The sequence below is a fragment of the Cyprinus carpio genome, chromosome B1, assembly GCF_018340385.1.
Source record: "Cyprinus carpio isolate SPL01 chromosome B1, ASM1834038v1, whole genome shotgun sequence".
Classification (NCBI taxonomy): domain Eukaryota; kingdom Metazoa; phylum Chordata; class Actinopteri; order Cypriniformes; family Cyprinidae; genus Cyprinus; species Cyprinus carpio.
Window position 1 is genome coordinate 37648072 of NC_056597.1, and position 20875 is coordinate 37668946.

Genomic DNA, 20875 nt, shown 5'->3' on the forward strand with positions numbered 1-20875 from the left:
TCTCTCTCTCTCTCTCTCTCTCTCTCTCACACACACACACACACTTTCTCTTTCAAACACACACACACACTCACACTTTCTCTTTCAAACACACACACACACTCTCTCTCTCTCACACACACACACACACACTCACTCTCTCATACACTCACACACACACACTCACTCTCTCTCTCTCTTTCTCTCTCACACACACATCCTGAAGCGCCATCATTCAAACCCATAACGGTACCCCACACACACACACACTCACACTCTCTCTATCTCAGACACACACACTCACTCTCTCTCTCTCTCTCTCTCACACACATACACTCACACTCTCTCTCTCTCTTTCTCTCTCACACACACACTCACACTCTCTCTCTCACACTCACACACTAGGCACTGTAACCCACAGATGTACAGTCTGAGTCAGAATTTTTTGATACCAAATGAAAGTTTAGGCACTTTTGAACCGGACAGAACGTGTGTTAATAAAGCGATACATGGATCCTCCTGAACAGAAACCCACCGTCAATGACAGAAGCTCACAGCAACACAATATGTGATTTAAAAACAGTAGTCTCCATTCACACCAACCAATCACAGGCCTCGATTTATTCAAATTAGTCTGGAGAGGAGGCGGGGTTACAGCAATACCGTGCAAGCTGGAGAAATCCAGTTAATGCTCCAGTTTGCATGGACAAGAAGTTATCATGATGAGTTCTTCCTTTTCAAGACCTGGCTGAATCTTTGCATGAACACAGAAGGTTTCTCGTCTTCATTTCTCCTCTGACTTAAATTACATTTCATAATTTATTATAATAGGGTTCTGGGAGTCAGTGTAACCAATATCTTGAATAGTTTTTGTATCTAAACTAGTGCTGTCAAATGATTAATCCCAATTATCACATCCAAAATAAAAGTTTTTGTTTACGTAATGTGTGTGTGTGTACTGTGTATATTTATTATGTATATATAAATACACATATACATACAGAATATATATTGAAAATATTTACATGCATATATTAATGTTCATATAGTTCATATATATATATATATATATATATATATATATATATATATATATATATATATATATATATATATATATATATATATATATATATATATATATATATATATATACACATATATTTAATAAATAAAATTTTTCTTAAATACATGAATGTGTGTGTATATATATATATTTATATATATATATATATATATATATATAATATATATATATATATATATATATATATATATATATATATATATATATATATATTATATAAATATAAAAATGTTCTTAATTTTATAAATTATTTTTTTTGTATTTGTTTATTGGTTTTGAGGCACTAATCTAAAGCTGATTACTGTAAAAGGCTTTACAGCAGATCTTCTCCATGCAGACCATATAAAGTAGACACAGTCAGATTCTCCCGATAAACATGGACTAGAATCATTCAACCCTCCACAGTTTTAATACTTTGACTCAGCGCCCCTGAACATGAAAACCAAAAGCAGCCATTATCAGAGAACAAGTCAGCTAAATGTTTTTAAAACCCTTTTTGGTGTTATTTTTAGTGAGTTATTAAGTTTAATGTTTTTGTGAAACTTTTTAGTATTAGTTCTCATCCGTTATCACCTGTAAGCTTCATTTGAATAAATAACCTATATTCCATGATTCCTCTGTGATTAAATAATTCAGCAATAATAATAACAATAATCAGACAGAATTGCACACGAATGGAGCGTTGCACTGTTGTGGCGGTACTGAAGGAGGCACTGAGGACGAGTCTCTGCTTTACAACAACAAAACAACATATTCCCCACAATTCCCAGCTGCGCCTGATCCACCACTCCAGCTTGGCCTGATTTGGTCTCCGTAAGAAATCTGCGGGTCCCCCGGGGCCCGTCCTGTTCACACAGGAGTCTCTCAGTGATTGGGGAAGTGTCTCGGAGGTATTCAAACACACCAGACCTCGAGTGCCGAGTCGGTTCATCCACTGACCTCAGAGCTGGTCACCGTGATGGCAGACGTGACGGAGAGGCCTGATTGGCCGGCACGAGCTGTCCGTCATCACCTCTTCTGCTCCCAGATCTCCGGCATGTTTAAGTCCAGACGCTCCAGAGAGCGCAGAGCCTGCACGTTCTCCGAGTAAAACGCCACGTCCACCATCACCAACCTGCAGAGAGAGAAAGACCACGAGCTCATGTCATCAACAACAAATCATGAAAAGACCTTTCCATCCAATAAAAGACTAACAGGAAATAACAGTAAAAACATACTCATTATTAATATATATTCATTATATGTAAAAGAAATAATATAAAATTACAAAACGGATAGATCCGGTCCTTGATTCTGATTGGCTGAGCCACGTTCAAAGCTCTTGTAAATTACTCTACAAACATACATTGCTCGGCAACCACAACTGTTTCTAAGGAACTACATTGTTTGGTGGAAGAATACTGTTTTTATTAATATCATTACACTTTATTTGCTCTGTTTTATTATGTGAAACCTTACTACGTATATGGAATAACAGTTTTATAAAAGCAATAAGCCCCGTGAAGCCGTGGTTTACAGTGAATTTACAACAGCTAAGGGAGGTTTCGTGCCCAACAACGCCGCTTAACTGTTATAAATTCACTGTAAACCACGGCTTCACGGGGCTTATTGCTTTAAATATACAAGTAGATAAAATAAATTATAAAATAAAAGTAGAAAAAAAAAATAATAATAATTATAAATTTATACATTTACTTAAATTTGTATAAAAGTTTTTATATAATGATATACAATTACAATTATATTTAATATATTCAATTTATATATATTTTTAGGTAGAAAAAAATTATAAATACAATATAATACAATATATTCTAAATAATATAAAAAATTATATATATATATATATATATATATATATATATATATATAAAGAGAGAGAGAGAGAGAGAGAATATACATTTTTATATATTGAAAGTTATTAAATATTATCTATATATAAATATAAAATACTACTATATTATATACATAAATTTAAAAATTATAAAATAACAGTGTAAATATTTAAATATGCATTTATACACAATTTTTTTAAATATGCAAAATAAAAGATACATTAAAGCATATAGGTTTTTCTATAAAATGCAGCCTATTTTTGTAATTGTCATAGTCACTGTTGATTCTCATTGCTGTAACACACACACACACACTCACCCGTTCTGAGGTCCGCCGTCATTGAAGACTCCCAGCCGCGCTAACTGTCTCTTCAGATACAGTTTAAAGCTGGCGTTTATCCTGAGGAACAGCATCTACACACAACCACACAATAAACACCGTGAGATTATGGTCTGGGTTCAGGCTGACGACTCAAACATCACGCGCGCGTCTCACCTGCGTCTGCTCCTCTGGTAAGAGCTCATTAATGGCCTCGTGCATTTTGGCCATCTGTTTACACACGTTACGCAAACATGCAGACGGCATCGGCGCCTTCACCTCATACTGCAAAGAACACACACACTTCAGCCGTGATAAACCACCACAACATCACAGAGATCACACACAGGTCCAAACCCACCTTAGACAGAGCCTTCTCAAACATGCTGTCCATGATGGCCACTAGTTTAGCAGAGATCTCTGCGATGTGATCGTTATAGTCCTGAAGAGAGAGTCAGCACAGAGTGTAAGAACAGCTGTTTGCGCGTGTCACTGAGTGTTTTGTGGATGTAAGGATGTCTACCTTAGTGATGTGGCCGAAGTGTCTCAGTATGCTGTACTGTCTGGGCTGCAGTCTGGTCTCAAAGTGTGCTCGGATCACAGGGATGTAGTGAACCAGCAGCTGAAGACAGCGAGACGCCAGAGCTGAGAACACACAACATGACTCTGACAATGTGCTGTTTCACAAAACACTTAAGAGACTTTGAAGAGTTTTTTAACAGCTGCACAAATCAAACTGAATCTTTATGTCCACAGAGAACAAACATAAATAATAAAACATATAAAAAATAAATAAATGCATCTCAGATTGCAAGCGCAAGTTTAAAATACTACCTATTTTATTCAAGGGTACACAAGTACTGAAATTGGTTTGTGTGCTAATGCAGATATGATAACTTGTTTAAAGACAGGCAGTGGACTTTAATACGCTGATGCTAAAATCTGTATACCGAGTGTGTTTAATAATGACTTTAGTTTGCATTTAATTGTGTTGAATTAAATGCCAGACAGAGGTTATTGTGCAACCAAAATAACAAGAAAATTGACTTTATACACAATCCAGGATCTTTTTAAATTATAAGCAAGTCTGAAATACACTAGGACTCTTATTTTGAAATGTGTATGTTCTAATGCAAAAAGCTTTGAAATATGCACTTATACAACAATATACAACACATTACAACCTAAACACCTTCATAATTCGTCAACAGTTGATCATCAGCCATCTTTTGTGAAGCAATTTCTTTGCATCTTTTGTGTAAATGTGAAGCAATCACTGATTGTGAACTACTCTGAAAGCATGAGCCTGTGAAACACTTTGACTTTGAGACGTGCAGCGCATGCAATTATTTAACTCAACAATGGCCTTTTTTTGTTTTTTAATAATATTATTTAGTGTTGTTGTTGGTGTTTATGCATGGCCAAATCTACAAAGATAATTAGGACTTATGTTATACCATTTAAGTCCTCAAATTTAATCATATTACGATATGTTAAGGACCTACAGTAACCCTGTGAAAGACATTAGTAGTGGAATATTTTTATTTTCTTTCAGGTTCAGTGTTGTGCTCAATCCTCTTGCATCTGAGATGTGGTGATGTGTGTTCTCTCACCCAGGTTTCTGGTGGTGATGGTTTTCAGGCCGACCACCTGCAGAGCTCCCGCCCCCAGCACCAGCTGACAGCTGCGGGAGTTGAAGTGCTGTCGCCATGGAAACAAAGCATAACCTGTCAGTCAAGTGATGTCACAGTGCAACCTGCAGCTGAACAAACTGAACATAACACACATTCATGCACACACACACACACACACACACACACACACACACACCTTGAGCAGGTCAGCGAGGCGCGTGAGGATGTCGGTGGTGATGGAGGGAATGTCGTTCACACACTGGCAGTACTCCAGAAACATCCGGATCAGCAGCAGCACCGTCCTTTCAGAGCACACAAAGGTTAAAGGTCACAGTAGGGACTAGAGGGAACTAGTGGTGAAATGAAGCTCCAGCGCTGAAAACTCACCCGACCACAGCATACTTCTGCCCGTCGACACACAGAAACTCACTGGGCTTCCTGTCCTCGGACCCTGAGAGACACAAAACACATTTACTACACTCAATTAAACACCAACAATAAACTGCAATCATAAAGGACGCGAGGTATGAGATCAGCAAAACACAAAAAATACAGAATATTTTTAAAGTATTCAAAGGGGTCATATGATGCTGCTAAAAAGAACATTATTGTGTGTATTTGGTGTAATGAAATGTGTTTATGCAGTTTAAGGTTAAAAAAAGCACATTATTTTCCACATAAGTACTGTACATTATTGTTTCTCCTCTATGCCCCGCATCTGAAACGTGTCGATTTTTACAAAGCTCATCCCTCTGAAAAGCGAGGTGTGCTGTGATTGGCCAGCTATTGAGTTTTTATTGGCCGAATGCCTTAAGCGTGTGACAGAAATGTTACGCTTCTTAACATATTGTGATGCCTTGTCCGGCCGGAGCGACGAGACATAAACATAAAACTCATTATAAACGTGATATAAACATGATTTCTAGTCGTGTCTTCTTTTGGAAGGCAAAAACAAAGTAGTTTTGCTTTCTCAATGAAACAGTGTCACACACTGCGGCCTTGAGTGAGCAGAGGCTGGAGGCCTAGAGTGAGCCGCAGCTGGCTTGAGTGAGCGGAGGTGGGCGGCTTGAGAACGGTGCGGCAGGTGGATTCTGCGGGCTTCTTGCAGCAACCACATGTGACGACCCCTGGCTGGACTCTACTTCGTCCACGGTGAAAGCCGATCCAGCGATCCACAGTGCAAAGTTGATGTATTTCCTCAGCAACCAGCACGGATCAGCCCCAGGCATGACGAAGCAGATATCTTCCTTTTTTGGAAGGCCAAACAAAGTAGTTTCTCTTTTCACAGTGAAACACACAGCATCTATACGACATGGTGGCGGCGGCGGCAACAATAGTACAATGAGAATAAAAGGTACGCCCTTCTTTTGCGTGAACATCTGGGCGGCGTTATGCAAATCTTCCCACATACTGACGTAGAGATGTGGGCGCATGTTATGGTGCGTTCACACCAAACGCGAATAGAGCATATGGCGCGAATGATTTCAGTGTTAATTTGATGTAAAGACGCGTTTCCGTGCGTCTGGAGGTCTCGCGGTGGAGCATATGGGAATTCGCCTCATTCGCGCGTCTAGTTCGCGCGAATGACGCGAATTGAGCGTCTGGAATGATTTCAATGTTACGCACAAATGGTGTTTTTTTTTTTTGTGCATTTACGCGTTTGACACGAATTCGCGTCTGACGCCCGAGTTGAAAAATTTGAACTTTGCCATCAATTCGAGCCGCATTAACCAATCAGGAGCCTGCTTGCTGCTGTGGCGGCAGGCCCACTTGGAGTTTGCTTGTTGGTAATAAGCCATCTTGCAAACACAGACAACCGCCTAGCACTTGCCCCTCCAACAAAAAGCGGATTTCACCTCAGACGCGCGTCAATTTCTCTTCAAACGCTTGCAAATGCATTCTTGACGCGCGAATGCATTCAAAATGTTCAAGCGGCAAACTAGACGTTGGTAGACGTGAATTTGACGCTCTATTCGTGTTTGGTGTGAACGCAGCATTAGAACGAGCCGTTTCAGGGGGGCGTGGACGAGTCTTAACCTTTATAAAGAATATCTCTTTGGATTTGAGACTTTAGTCTTTGCAACTTCACAGATCTTCTTTATACACCAAGAGCTTATAACAATCCAAAGAGAAAGGAAAATTTTGAAATCACATCATATGACCCCTTTAATGAAAAAAAAAATTAAATATTATTATTGTATATAATAATATTAACTCATTGTATGGTAAATTTAAATATTTATTATAAAACAACAAAATCTTTTTTGTTATAGTCTATAAAAGATAATCATAATAATCAGAACAATAATTTTTATTATTATTGTTATTATTAGTGTTATACAAATTAATACAGAAATCTATACAAATAGAGAAAAATACAAAAAAAGAAATTACATGTATTAAACAAACTTGAATAATACATTGCAATAATAACTGATTGCAAAACAACTTGAACCACCCCATACTGTACTGTAAAATGAAAAAGTTTTAAACAATAATATTTTATAATTATTTAATTGTATTAACTATTTATTATTATTTATATATTATCATTTATTACATAATTTATTCATATTGAAAATTGTTATGGAAAAACCAGATTACTGACATTAATGAAATTATATTGATATATTATTATATAATAATGTTAATGTTAATAATAATATTTTTTATTTTTTATAATATTATTTTTTTTATTTCATTAATTAAAGCCAAATAAACTAGAGAAATAAACTGCGACAGTAAAAGAGGGTTTAGTACCTGCGGGTTTGCGCTCAGGCAGCGTGATGCGTCCGTCAGCGATGGAGTCCACCAGATCCTGAAACTCAGCCGGGACCTCGGCCTGCTTCCAGCGCTCATTATCCAGCAGCAGACTGCACACACATAACGAGCAGTGACTCAGTGAGTTCTGAAGCTCTGAACTCTCCTTCACTGACAGCATGAGCGCAGCTGTACCTGAGTTTAGTCTTGCGCTCCTCGTGGAAGCGCTGCACGAAGCGGTAGGCCTGACTCTGCAGCGCCCCCCTCAGGCTCATGCTGCGCCGGCCGCACAGCTCCTCAGTGTCTGAGACGAACGACTCCACCGCCTGACTCAAACACACGAACTCTGACGAGCTCAGGCGCTCCAGAGAGCCGTCCTGCGCACACACACACACACACACACACACACACACTCAGACAGGGCGCGGCAGAAGGAGTATGGTCGTAGATTTGAAAGCAGCGATCCGATATAGTGATCAAACCGGTTCAGGTGTGTGTCGGGTGTATGTGTGTACATGTGTGTGTGAGTGTGTTGTGTGTGTCATGTGTGTGAGTGTGTGTGTTTACCTTGGCTCGTGTCATGAGCACTTTAACGCAGCGGTCGTGACTGACGTCAGATGCCGTGTACAGCAGCTCCTGAACGTTATTGGCCACCCGACCCAACTCCAGATCTGACGGCATCACATCCTCACTGCTGCCACAGGGATGGGACACATTTACAATACTTTCATGGTCTTTAAATATGAGGCTTATTCACACTGTCACACAAAGAATCACATAAGGGGAAAAAATTAAGTACACGTCAGTTCTTATTTAGCTGGATCTATCTGCTGCTTCTGACACGGTGAATCATCCGATCCTCCTGTCTGCCCTCTCATCACTGGGCATCACAGGGATTCCACTTCACTGGTTTCAATCCTATCTCACAGGTAGGTCTTTCAGGGTGGCCTGGGGAGGGGAGGTATCCAAACCACATCTATTGGTCACTGGGGTTCCTCAGGGATCAGTTCTTGGACCCCTCCTCTTCTCCACATACACGACATCACTGGGTCCCATCATACAGCAACATGGCTTCTCCTACCATTGCTAAGCTGATGACACACAGCTCTCTCTCTCATTTCAACCAGATTATCCAACAGTAGCTGCACGGATCTCAGGCTGCCTGGCGGACATCTCAGCATGAATGAAAGATTATTACCTACAGCTCAACCTGGCAAAGACTGAGCTTCTTATCTTCCCTGCCACTCCAAATCTACAACACGACATCACCGTCCAGTTAGGTTCATCATCAATTACCCCATCAACATGACCAGCTGACCAACCCCTATCCAGAATGCTGATTCCCTGACATTTTTCAAGCAACAACTGAAACCTCACCTCTTTCGTCACTATCTGACTTCATCCAAAAAATCGTTCTTTCATCTTTCTCTGTCTAGCTTGTACTTATTTGAACAATGTTTGAAACTTGAAAAATCGTTCTTTTCCTGTGTTGCTATTTGCCTCTTTAAGATTAGGGTTAGTGTTAAGGCCAATTTATACTTCTGCGTCGAGTGTACGCCGTAGTGTACGTCGTACACTGTAAAACCTGACAAGTCACAGTAACTCAAACCGTTTGAGTAAAACAGATATCCTTAAAAACCTGACAAGTTAGGTTTACTCAAACCGTTTGAGGCAAATTGATTGCCTTAAACCATTTAAGTTTTAAAACTAACCACACTGTAAAACCCGACAAGTAACATAACTCAAACCTTTTGTGTAAACAAATATCCTTAAAAACATGACAAGTTGGGTTTACTCAAACCGTTTGAGGAAACCGATTGCCTTAAACCATTTAAGTTTTAAAACTTAAAAGTTATGAGTACTGTGAACTTAATTCAGTTGAGTTCACTGAAAGAAGATATACATTGCAATTAAGTAATTAAGTGATTAATTGAGTGATAATTGAGCATTAGTGATGAACACCTGCTGTTAACAAACAGAATTACTGAAGAAAAGAGAGAAAGGAACTACAACTGACTTCAGACACGGCCTCACTAAAAGTTATGTTAACTCAAACAGTTTGAGGAAATCGATTGCCTTAAACCATTTCAGTTTTAAAACTAATAGTTATGAGTACTCTGAACTTAATTCAGTTGAGTTCACTGAAAGAAGATATACATTGCAATTAAATAATTAAGTGATTAATTGAGTGATAATTGTGAATTAGTGATGAACAGCTGCTGTTAACAAACAGAATTACTGAAGAAAAAGAGAAACACAAGAACTACAACTGACTTCAGACACAGCCTTAGATAAAATAAACTGAAATAAAATACATTAAATATCTCAAGATCTGATTAAACAACCCCACAAACAGCATCACCAGCTCCACTTATTAATAACCAGACTGACTTTATTTCTGTCAGACGTCTACAGAAGATCTGATTGAAAATTAACTAAGGTTTTAGATGTTGATTTATTGTTTCATTTGAAGTAACCATGTTAGAGATCAGTGTTTGCTTTAGTTGGGCTCTTGACCCTTGATTTCTGTCTTAGTTTTTTCTCTGGCTGTTGTAACCATTTGTTGTAACTCAAACCCCAGAGAAAATATCATCAGGTGTTATACACACACTCACACTCTTAGGAGCTGCTTTTATCCAAAGCAACTTATTCAGGTTAGCATTTTTTTTTTATCTAACTTATACCTAGATGTTGGTTGTTATACTGTATATTGGTGATGATAATCATGGATTATTGAACTGTTTGGAGTCTAATATCTGATGAAATAGGTGTTGTGTAATTAGCTGGATTGATTACAGTAAAAGTGATTCTAAGAGCCAGTGGTTCTGTGATAATCAGTTAATATAAAGAACTTTCCAAACAGTTTGGTGACTATGGTGTTAATTAGCCACACACAGACATCAATAATCAGCATATGAACCTCAACAATGGTGACCATAAAAAAAAAAAAAAAAACAATGCAGCAGAGCATGCTGGGAGCCATGGATGGTGGTTTTGTACTACAATAGTACCCAGCATGCATTGCAGCATGTTTTTTTTTTTTTTTTCGTAACCATTGTTGAGGTTCATATTCTGATTATTGATGTCTGTGTGTGACTAATTAACACCATAGAAAACAAAACTGTTTGGAAAGTCTTTTATATTAACTGATTATGAAAGAACCACTGACTTTTTGAATGGCTTTCATTGTAATCAACTGAAGTAACTATAGAACACCTATTTAGTAAGATTTTGAACAGCTCCATAATTGATGATTATCATCACCAATATGCTGTATAACAACCAATATCTGATCATATTTTCTCTGGGTTTTTTGTGTTATAACACAACATGTTTCAAAAAACACATGGTTACAAACGCCCAAAAAATAAAATAAAAACTAAGACAGAAATCAAGGGTCAAGAGCCCCAACTAAAGCAAACACTGATCTCTAACATGGTTACTTCAAATGAAACAATAAATCAACATCTAAACCTTAGTTAATTCTCAATCAGATCTTCTGTAGACGTCTGAAAGAAATAAAGTCAGTCTGGTTATTAATAAGTGGAGCTGGTGATGCTGTTTGTTAACAGCAGCTGTTCATCACTAAAGCTCAATCAGCACTTAATTAATCACTTGATTACATAATTGCAAAGTTTTAAAACTTACATGGTTTAAGTAAAGGCAATCTGTTTACTCAAACGGTTTGAGTTACTGTGACCTTGTCAGGTTTTACAGTGTAGGCTACACACGTAGGCGACGCCGTCGTGAGCATTTATACTTCTGCGTATGTCTGTTTTGCTCTGCAGTTAGACCGCCGAAATGCTAGTTGACGGCGAGCGGGTTCCACTGTGTTTACATTCCTCTATCCTCACGAATTCGCTGCCATCTGGCAGTCTTCGTAATCTCCCGAAGAGGAGTCATACAGATGGCTGTATTTCCTCAATTAATCGCTCGGTCACTTGGTCCATTTCCATGTTGGCTCTTCACTGAATTTCGGAATTTAAAAATGGCGGGCGGTCCAGAGTGCAGAAGATCATTCCGGAAAATGCGTAGGAGGAAACGTGATACTACCAAGCCGACCAATCACAGATCTTGCAGTCCGCGTCGTCGCGATGCGTAGTTACATTTTTTGAGGAGGTGCGCATCAGGGTACGGCGAAGGGTACGATGTATGGTACACGTCAATGCGTATGCTACGCTGTACCTACTACGCGCACCCCGCACGCAGAAGTATAAATTGGCCTTTAGGTTAGGATCGTTTGATGTATTCCCCATTTGTAAGTCACTTTGGATAAAAGCGTCTGCTAAATGAATAAATGTAAATGTCCAGGTTGTATTTCAGCCCCAACACAAAAATAAACAAATTTAAGTCTATGTTTAAAACCATTATAATTTTTATTCATAGTGACATTATTTTCTTTATAATTAAGCATATCTATGGCCAGATTTCCATTACTATAATCAAAAAAAAAAAAAAAAAAAAAATTCTTCAATTATTAGCGATTCTATTTAAAATCAGGGTGAATTTCCAGTACATTTCATTACTGTATGGAAATCACAATTTTAATTTTTATTTATTGCATTATAGTAATCAGAATTAGTGATGAGTTTTGTGCTGAATTGTTATGAAAACTTTTCTCAGAAAGTATAAAAAAAATTGACAGCCCTAAACTTTTAATAATTATTTAAGAGGTCTTTTCTGCTGACTAAGGCTGTATTTTTGTAATCAATAATACAGTAAAAAATCTAAAATATTATTATTTAAAATAACCATTTTCTAATTGAATACATGTTAAAATTTAATTTATTTCTGTGATCAAAGCTGAATTTACTCTAGTCTTCAGTGTCATTCTAATATGCTGATTTGCTGCTCAATAAATATTTCTGATTATTATCAATGTTGAAAACATTTGTGATGCATCATAAGCTTGTTGATTTTGTGGATACATTTTCTTCAGTACTTTTTGATGAATAGAAATCAAAAATCTTTTTATTTGAAAAAGAAATCCTTTGTAACGTAAGCGATTTTGTCACATTTGATAAGGTTAAAGCATATTGCTTGAACAGATATATGCATATCTTTTACAAAAAAATCTGACCCCAGACTTTGAAGGGTAGATATGCTGTATATAGTATGTTTTTGTAAAGCTAACAGCATGCAGTGTTACTCACATTGCAGCAGCGCCCCCTATGGGCAGGGAGGAGGTAGTGTTGGAGTTGTGTTCCCTGCTGGAGGAAGATTCGGTGGTTGCGGAGGCCGAGTCGCTCCCGCAGGCATCTGTGCACGTCTGAGCTCTCGTTTGCGCATGTGCTGATGCGTTACTGCGCTGCTCCGCTTCATTCAGCGCATCGCTGATGAACAGCCCCTCATGTGTGAGATACGCGAGCTCCGCCTCTCCTGAATGAAAGGCGGGGCCTCCGGACTCCTCCTCCTCTTCGTCCTCATTGGTCCTGCCGTCAGAATGATTGGTTGCCGAGGAAACGTCTGCTAGCCGACTCCTCTGGCTGCTGTCCAGCACTTCCAGCACCACGTTGCGGATGACGCTGAGCGTAGCCTGAAACAAACACCGGAGAGTCTGAGGATGACTGCATTACTGAGCTTTCTGATTGAGACATGCAGGTGTAAAGTTCACCCTCCAGAGAATCTAGACATACAGTATCTCAATGGTAATGCTGCTTTTCAAAGGTTTCTTTAACAGTGCTGTTATCATTAACAAAAAAATAAAACAAAAATATTAAAAATACTTTGCTAACGAAAATAAAGCTAAAAATAATATGAAATATTAATAGTAACACTGAAATTTTAAATATCAAAATAAAATTTAAATATTAGACGAATGAATGAAAATTAGAAATGATTTTTTGGCAACTAACTGAAAGTTCAAGTTAAAATGACTAATACTTAAATAAAAATAAATTTAAGCTAAATAAAATATCTGAAAAACTAATAAAAATAATTTAAAAATGTCAAAAGCACAAAATGATAAAAACGTATAAACTAAAAACTGAAATTATATAAAAATCAAAGAAATTCATATTAGATGAAAAACTAAAACATGAACTTACAAAAAGCAAAAATTACAAATGTTGCCCATGCTACAAAATGAAAACTACTAAAGTACTAAAATGACTCAAACTGGAAAAATAAAGCTAAATAGAAATATTAAATATACAAAAAAAATGAAACAAATGGCAAAACAACAAAGTTACTAAAACAAACAGGGTTTATTAAAATATTATTATATTATATGACAGGATATAAATAATACTAAAAAACAGACCATTACATGCTATTAATGCAGTAATCTTTATTACATTTATCATAACTGTTATGAAACAACTGCATTTTCTATTAGCAAGACAATGCAGTAAATCTAAACTGACTCAAAAGCTATTTGACTATTGTTAACATCGACTACAGTCCCTTGTGAAAGTATTCATACCCCTTTTTTTCACGTTTTGTTATGTTGCTAGTGTTTCATCAGATTAATAAGACCAGGAACGTCAATTAAAGTCTGTTTTGTTGACCGAGTGAAGCTTTCTGAATGTCATCGTCTGTTTAGAGTCACATATTGTGTGTTTTGTCAGGGTTTCACTGCATGTCTTGATGAATATAAGTTATGTTACCTTGATCCTCTTGAGGAACAGGATGAAGTGTTCAAAAATATCCAGCAGCAGATCAAACCACTGAGGAAACGTCATCAGGCGCATCTGCTCATGAAATCTACATCACACACAGACACACAGTCAGCTGTGATAAACAGTGCTGAGATACTTACACTGTTCAGAACTCACCTGACTGCGTCTGCATCGATCTCACTGATCTGCGACACGGACTTCACAACACACTGCAGGGAAGAAAGAGAAATCATACAGAGAAACACTCGTTTTTGATCTGATTTTCCACTTTTCGTGTTCCCATCATGTGCTGTACCTGTCGAACGATGTTCTTGGCGGCGCGCACCATCTCCTCGCTGTAGATGTCCAGGAAATCCAGCTTCCTCTGTCTCAACAGGCCAAAGACCAGAGACTGCAAGCGATCCTGTGATGAACACACACACACAGATTCATAATCACCCCTAACATATGCTGCTGTTGAGATGATCTTGATTTGATTTCACAGTCATCGTCTGTGGTTTTGTACTTTCATTAAGGAAATTAAATGCAAGTGGCGGTTTGTTTTGCTGGTCGGCGTGGGATTCAGAGCGTGACCAACCTTTCCTGACGCTGCAGGCTGCTCTGTGCCCTGTTTGAGAAGATCTCACACTGTAAACCTCAAACCAACACTGGCCCACATCCAACACAAACATGACCTGATTTACCGAGCGCAGTCACATGATGGGCTTGACGGGGTTAAATGCACCTACACCTGGGCACTGGAAACCACTGCTGCGGTCTGCTTCAAACAACTGATGTTCAACACCACATTCACTCACAAGTTCAGTTTGGCATTTGAAATGACGTGACGGATTTTGAAAAAATCTGCATTAAAGCCAGCAGGCCTGGATTTTTAAAAAGCATTTTTTGTTCAAAGGTTTGGGGTCAGTGAGTGTTTATTTTAAATGATTTGATTCTGTGATTCAGAAAGGATGCAATTTATTGATCAAAAGTGAAAGTAAAGAAAGTTATAATGTTACAAATTTTTTTTTTTTTTTTTTTTTACTTTCTGTTCATTAAAGAATCCTGAAAAATAAAATGTATCAGTTTCCACTAATATATGAAGCAGCACAACTGTTTGCGTCATTGATAATAATAATGAATGCTTCTTGAGCAGGAAATCAGCATATTACAGTGGTTTCTGAAGATCACGTGACACTGAAGACTGGAGTAATGATGCTGAAAATTCAGCTTTGATCACAGGAGTAAATTACATTTTAACATATGTTCACATAGAAAACTACTATTTTAAACTGTTATAATATTTCACTATTTTTCATCAATAAATGCAGCATTGGTGAGCAGAAGTGATCTCACTGACCCCAAACTTAAACTTTAAATAAGATACATCGGCATGTATTTAAATATTTTATATATACTGAATATATTTTTATAGTTTAGCTTTGATAAATGCTCTTTTAGGAGGAAGTGAGAGTTATGGTATGTTGTCACACTGCAATGAACTCGATCAAGGCACATGTGATTCCTGGCGACACGTGAAAGACATCTGACCTTCTCCAGGACCTGACTGTCCTCCTCAAAGGGTCGGCTGAGATCGCTCTGAGCGTACGTGGAGAAATCGGCCACCATCATCTTATCGATCAACCTCTCCATCTCACAGAGCTGAGAACCCAAATGTCTGCGGACACAAATAACAGGAAATAAGCGGCATGCTTTGCACATTCCTATTCTCCTTGTGTGTTTCCTGGTAAGCGTGTGCGTGTGTTTGCGCACCCGAAGCTGTGAATCCCCTGCAGTTCCTGCTGCAGCACTTCTTTGGTGGTGGCGATGAGCTCCAGCGCCCCCACGAACTCTGAGGTGGAGAGGAGCAGCTGCACCGTGGGCTGCGTCTGGTGCACCGCCGCCATCAGCTTGAGCTTGTTGTGTAGCTTGATGCAGTTGTTGCGGGTCAGAGTGTCTCGCAGCGCTTGCAGCGGCCCGCGGCACATGATGCGGTCGATGGCGGCGGTGCGCGCGCGCAGCTTGGCCACGGCGTCTGCCGTTTCTCGCAGACGGTCCTGGAGCTCGTGCTGAGATGACATGGCGTGGAAAAAGGCCTCGGAGCGGAGAGAGATCTGCCGAGCGATGCTCACCTCCACCACGTCCAGATAGTGACTCAACTACACACACACAGAGATTCAGAGCCTTTTATCACGGGATGTTCTGCCAGACTCTTCACTTCATTCATCTGCTTCTACTACTGTTTTTATTTTGTTTAATTGTTCATTATCATTTATTGTCATGTCTTAATTTTTAGGACTGTTTACTTATCTTGAATGTTTAGGACTACTTGTAAAACAACAAAGAAATACTTATTTTAATTGAGAAATACTTCACTTGTTAATATATATATATATATATATATATAAATATTGTATTAAAATATTTTTATTTTAATACAAAAAATAAAAAATATTTTAATACAATATTTTTTTTTGTATCCCCCCCCCCAAAAAAAAAAAAGGTATGGGGACAAAATAAATCCTGGTATACCTGTAACTAAAATTCAAAGCATAATATATATATTATTCATAGTATTTAAAAAAAAAAAAAAAAAAAAAAAAAAAAAAAGATTTGTCAAAAAAAATGAAATTTACCTGAAAAAAATTAAATTAAATTATATATATATATATAGATATATATATATATATATATAGATATATATATATATATATATATATTATTTCAGTTGGCTGTCAAAGTAATTTCTCATTTTAATTTAGTTTAACTTTATATACTAAAATAGCTAAAACTGAAACTAAAAAAATTATAACCATAAAGGCATATTAAAACTAAAAATAATAAAAATTGCAAAAAAAATTTAATTTTTTATAAGAATTTAACAAAAAATTTAATAAAAATGGAAAAATACAAAAAATAAACAACTCATTCAAATATTTAAAAAATAAACTATAATAATATCTTACTGATTCTAAAATAATGACTGCTAGTGATGACTTATGGTACCAAATAATGACCTTTTCCTGCAGTAACCGTGACGATGCAACATCTCGGCTGTTCTTGCCCCCGGCGACGCTGAAGTGAGACCACGGCAACACAGCGTTAAACGTGACTGGATCATTCAGCACAAACTCAGGCTTCATGAAGATCTGAGGGAGACGAAGAGAGAAGAAAGTCAAGAGGCAAGGAAAAGTTTGCTCTTTTAAATCAGAGAGCAACAGTAACAAGCTTTTTAAGCAGACTCCAGTCCAGAAGAATTTTCCCATTCATTTTCTCCACAGGGATTTCATGCATCTCTTCAAGGAGATGATAAACACCACTGCATACTTTGGTTTAAAGCAGATCTATCTTTGAAACAACTCTCTCTTCTGCATTTATTTGATCAAAAAATACAGTAAAAACAGGAAAACTGTAAAATATAATTGCAGCTTAAAACAACTGTTATCTATGTGAGTATGTTTTAAAATGCTGTGATCAAATCTGTGTTTTCAGCATCATTACTCCAGTCTTCAGTGTCACATGATCTTCAGAAATTAGTAGTGCTGTTTTATGTTTTTGTGTGTACTGTGATGCAGTTTATTTTTCAGGATTCTTTGAATAAAAAGTTCAAAAGAACAGCATTTGTTTGAAATGGAAATCTTTTGTAACGTCTTTACGGTCACTTCTGATCAATGCAATACCTATAAATAATGCAATTCTGATCAATAAAACTATCAATTTCTTCACACTTCCACAAACTTTAAGTGTATCTCATCACTTCACAAGCTCTTGGTAGCTATGTTTTTGAAGATGGAGAAACTGACTGGTTTTCAAGCTTGAGTTCTCACCTTGGGCACCTGCTCCAGTTCAGCTCTGGCTTTATCTACGAGACAAATGAGCCACAAACACAAAACGCATTTGAGTTCCTCCAATCATAATACAGATTTTAATTGCATGTTTGTATGCTGGTGCACTGATGATGACTTAATTACTGTTCAGACTCAACGGTACCGTGATTATTGGTGATGGTGGGCACGGACAGATCGTCTCTGCTCTGGCAAATGTTCTTACAGCGCTCGTGAATCTTCTCCCTCTGAGAGACACAAACAAACAGTCAGCGTGAGACCCTAGATAGAAACATTTACAAAACAGATTCTGACTTTGGGATCCCGGCATGCAGAACAGAACCAGCTGACAACTAAATAAAGAGCTTCTTGCGAAGGAAACGCAGAGGCTGGTTCCTCAGAAGCGTCAGAGAGACAAACAGCCTGCCATCGCGCAAACGAAGCAACCCAGACAAAACACATCCTTCTCCGGCTCATGAACTGACGGGGGACAGAACAAGACCCTCAGTGTCTATAATAAATTACTAACAACCCTAGTGAGATGCCTACATTGACAGCAGCAAAGCTGATTTTAAAATCATCTATTTTAATCAAATTGTGTGCTATTGTGTTGGTTGTTTATACTAGTATTATTCATACATTATTATAGTATTCACTATATTATGAATAAGCTTTACCCTTTTACACTTGTTTAACTTTTAGTAATTTTATATGCTGTTGTCGATTTTTTATTAGTCTTATTTTTTTAATATTTCATTTCAATTTTAGTTAAATTTTTAGTCCTTCAACTGACTTAAGTTAGTTACCAAGGAAACAATTTTAATTTTACTCAATATTGTGTGTGTGTGCTATATGTTGGTTTTGATTATTGGTGGTATTATTTATATAATATATTAGTACTTATACCATTTATACTATTATGATATTAATTAATATTTTCAAGTAAATTTTATTTTAATACTTTGTTTTAATTTTAGTAATTTTACTTTTCCTTCTACTTTTATCAGCATATGTATATTAATATACAAATAAATATATATATAATTTTAACTTAGTATTTGTGTGCAACATGTTTGTTGTGTTTAGTGACAATATTATTTAAGTAATATTTCTATACTATTTTGGAATTTTTTTATATACTTTTTAAATAAGCTTTATTTTAATAATTTCAGCTTTTTATTTTCATTTTAGTTTTTGTAATTGTATGCGCTTTTGTCATTTGTATTAGTTTTATATATTTCTATTTAGCTTTAATTTTTTTTTTTTAATCAGATTTAGTTGTAGTAATTTTCGTACTTCAAATTAGATGTATTTTTTCAGTACCAAGGAAACATTCTAATTTTATACAATATCATTTTATTTCAGTTTCTAATTTTCATTTAAATTTTTTTACGTTTTTAAGTTTTTCCATTCCAGCCTTATTTAGATTATAACAATTGATTTTAATAGTTTCGGTTAATAAAACATTGGTGCTTATTAGAGCGTCACAGGCACAGATCACTGCCAAATCCGTCCCATTGTGAGGCGTGATGAGCGTCGTTATGATCCTGTCTCTGTCGGTTTTCAGGAGGCAGTGTGTGAGTAATTCAGACGCTGCTGTCACCTGAGCCGTCTCCTGCAGGTAGGAGGCTGAAGTGTTCTCGGCTGATGTTGGGCAGGTAGAACGAAGGCATGACCTCGGTCTCGGTGAAGTCCAGGCCCCACGTCTTAGTGAAGAAGTCTGACTCTCTTCTCTTGGCCAGCCTGGGGTCGTTCAGGGCCGCGGGGAGGTTCACTTTAGAGTTATACACAGTCCAGCGGTGCTGGTCAGCCACAACGGACGGCCCGTCACAGAGAGCACGACCCTCACCTGTACAGAGGACGACAGCGGGTCAGGGAGACTCATTTACTATATTACTTTATATAAAAAAAAAGGCTTTTAGACTGACAGTTAATGCAGAGCTATTTTAAATCAACTAACCAAAAAAATTAATAAATAAATAGAAATGGAAAAACATAAAAAAAAATTATATATTTTTTTTTAATTTCTCATTTACTACAAACTAGTCAAATAATTTTTGGTAAAAATGACATATGACAAATGTCTTGCAGTACTAAAAATAAAATAAAATAAAATAACTTTTTTTGGACAGACTAAAGTCCACAAAAACCAACCATTTAAAAAGCACATTTATTACTTGAGAAAAATTTTTTTTATTGAAATAAAGTGTAAAAGTGTTAAGTGTAAAAATCTTTAACTTTTATTATTTTAGCTAGTTGCCAAGGGAACATTTTCCATTTTCATTTAGTTTGCTTAGAATTCTAAAATAACAGAAAATAAATAAGTAAAAATAGACATAAATAAAATATAGACAAATATAGATATATTTAAAACACACACACCACACATAAAGTTAATAAAACTTTTAACTGAAATTAAACTGAAAACAGAAAATACAAAAATAAAATCTAATTCAACGCATTAACAAAAAAGCTGTAGTATACGTAATATAGTAATCAGTTATACTATAATAACACTGCAGGTATACAGAACATTAACTAAAAAACATCTCATTACAATTAACTTCCACAAGTGTATAAAGTGGCCTTTCTCAGCAGAAGGCGGCTGGTCTCTCACCGGGTGGGCTCTTTAGGGCAGACGTCCGGTAAGGAGCGCGGCGTCCGGTAGTGTCTGGGGGCCATCGCAGGGTCCCTGGGCTTCCTGAAGAGCCCATCCCCGGGGCCGCTGCACTGAGCAATCGGAGACGAGCCCTGACTGGAGGACATCACTGCGGATCCCTCACATACGAGGGCTGTCTGGAAGCAGAGCGCGAGAACACACATCAGCTGTCCTTTAGA

At 37.2% G+C, this 20875-nt stretch overlaps 2 protein-coding genes across 2 annotated transcripts in view; one reads left to right on the plus strand and one right to left on the minus strand.

Moving 5' to 3' along the window:
* LOC122135992 (lipopolysaccharide-induced tumor necrosis factor-alpha factor homolog) overlaps nucleotides 1-20875 on the plus strand; it is a 613569-nt gene that overhangs the window by 255557 nt on the left and 337137 nt on the right. The window lies entirely within an intron of this gene.
* On the minus strand, nucleotides 1657-19742 carry vps54 (VPS54 subunit of GARP complex). Its single transcript, XM_042717356.1, is given in 22 exon segments — nucleotides 1657-2180; nucleotides 3221-3315; nucleotides 3398-3505; nucleotides 3582-3662; nucleotides 3744-3865; nucleotides 4834-4921; nucleotides 5051-5156; nucleotides 5242-5305; nucleotides 7615-7727; nucleotides 7810-7991; nucleotides 8182-8308; nucleotides 12768-13150; nucleotides 14223-14319; nucleotides 14391-14443; nucleotides 14530-14637; nucleotides 15765-15891; nucleotides 15987-16372; nucleotides 17231-17362; nucleotides 18041-18075; nucleotides 18204-18285; nucleotides 19641-19661; nucleotides 19663-19742. Coding segments are annotated over 22 exon segments (2664 nt in total). The 5' UTR covers nucleotides 19711-19742; the 3' UTR covers nucleotides 1657-2074.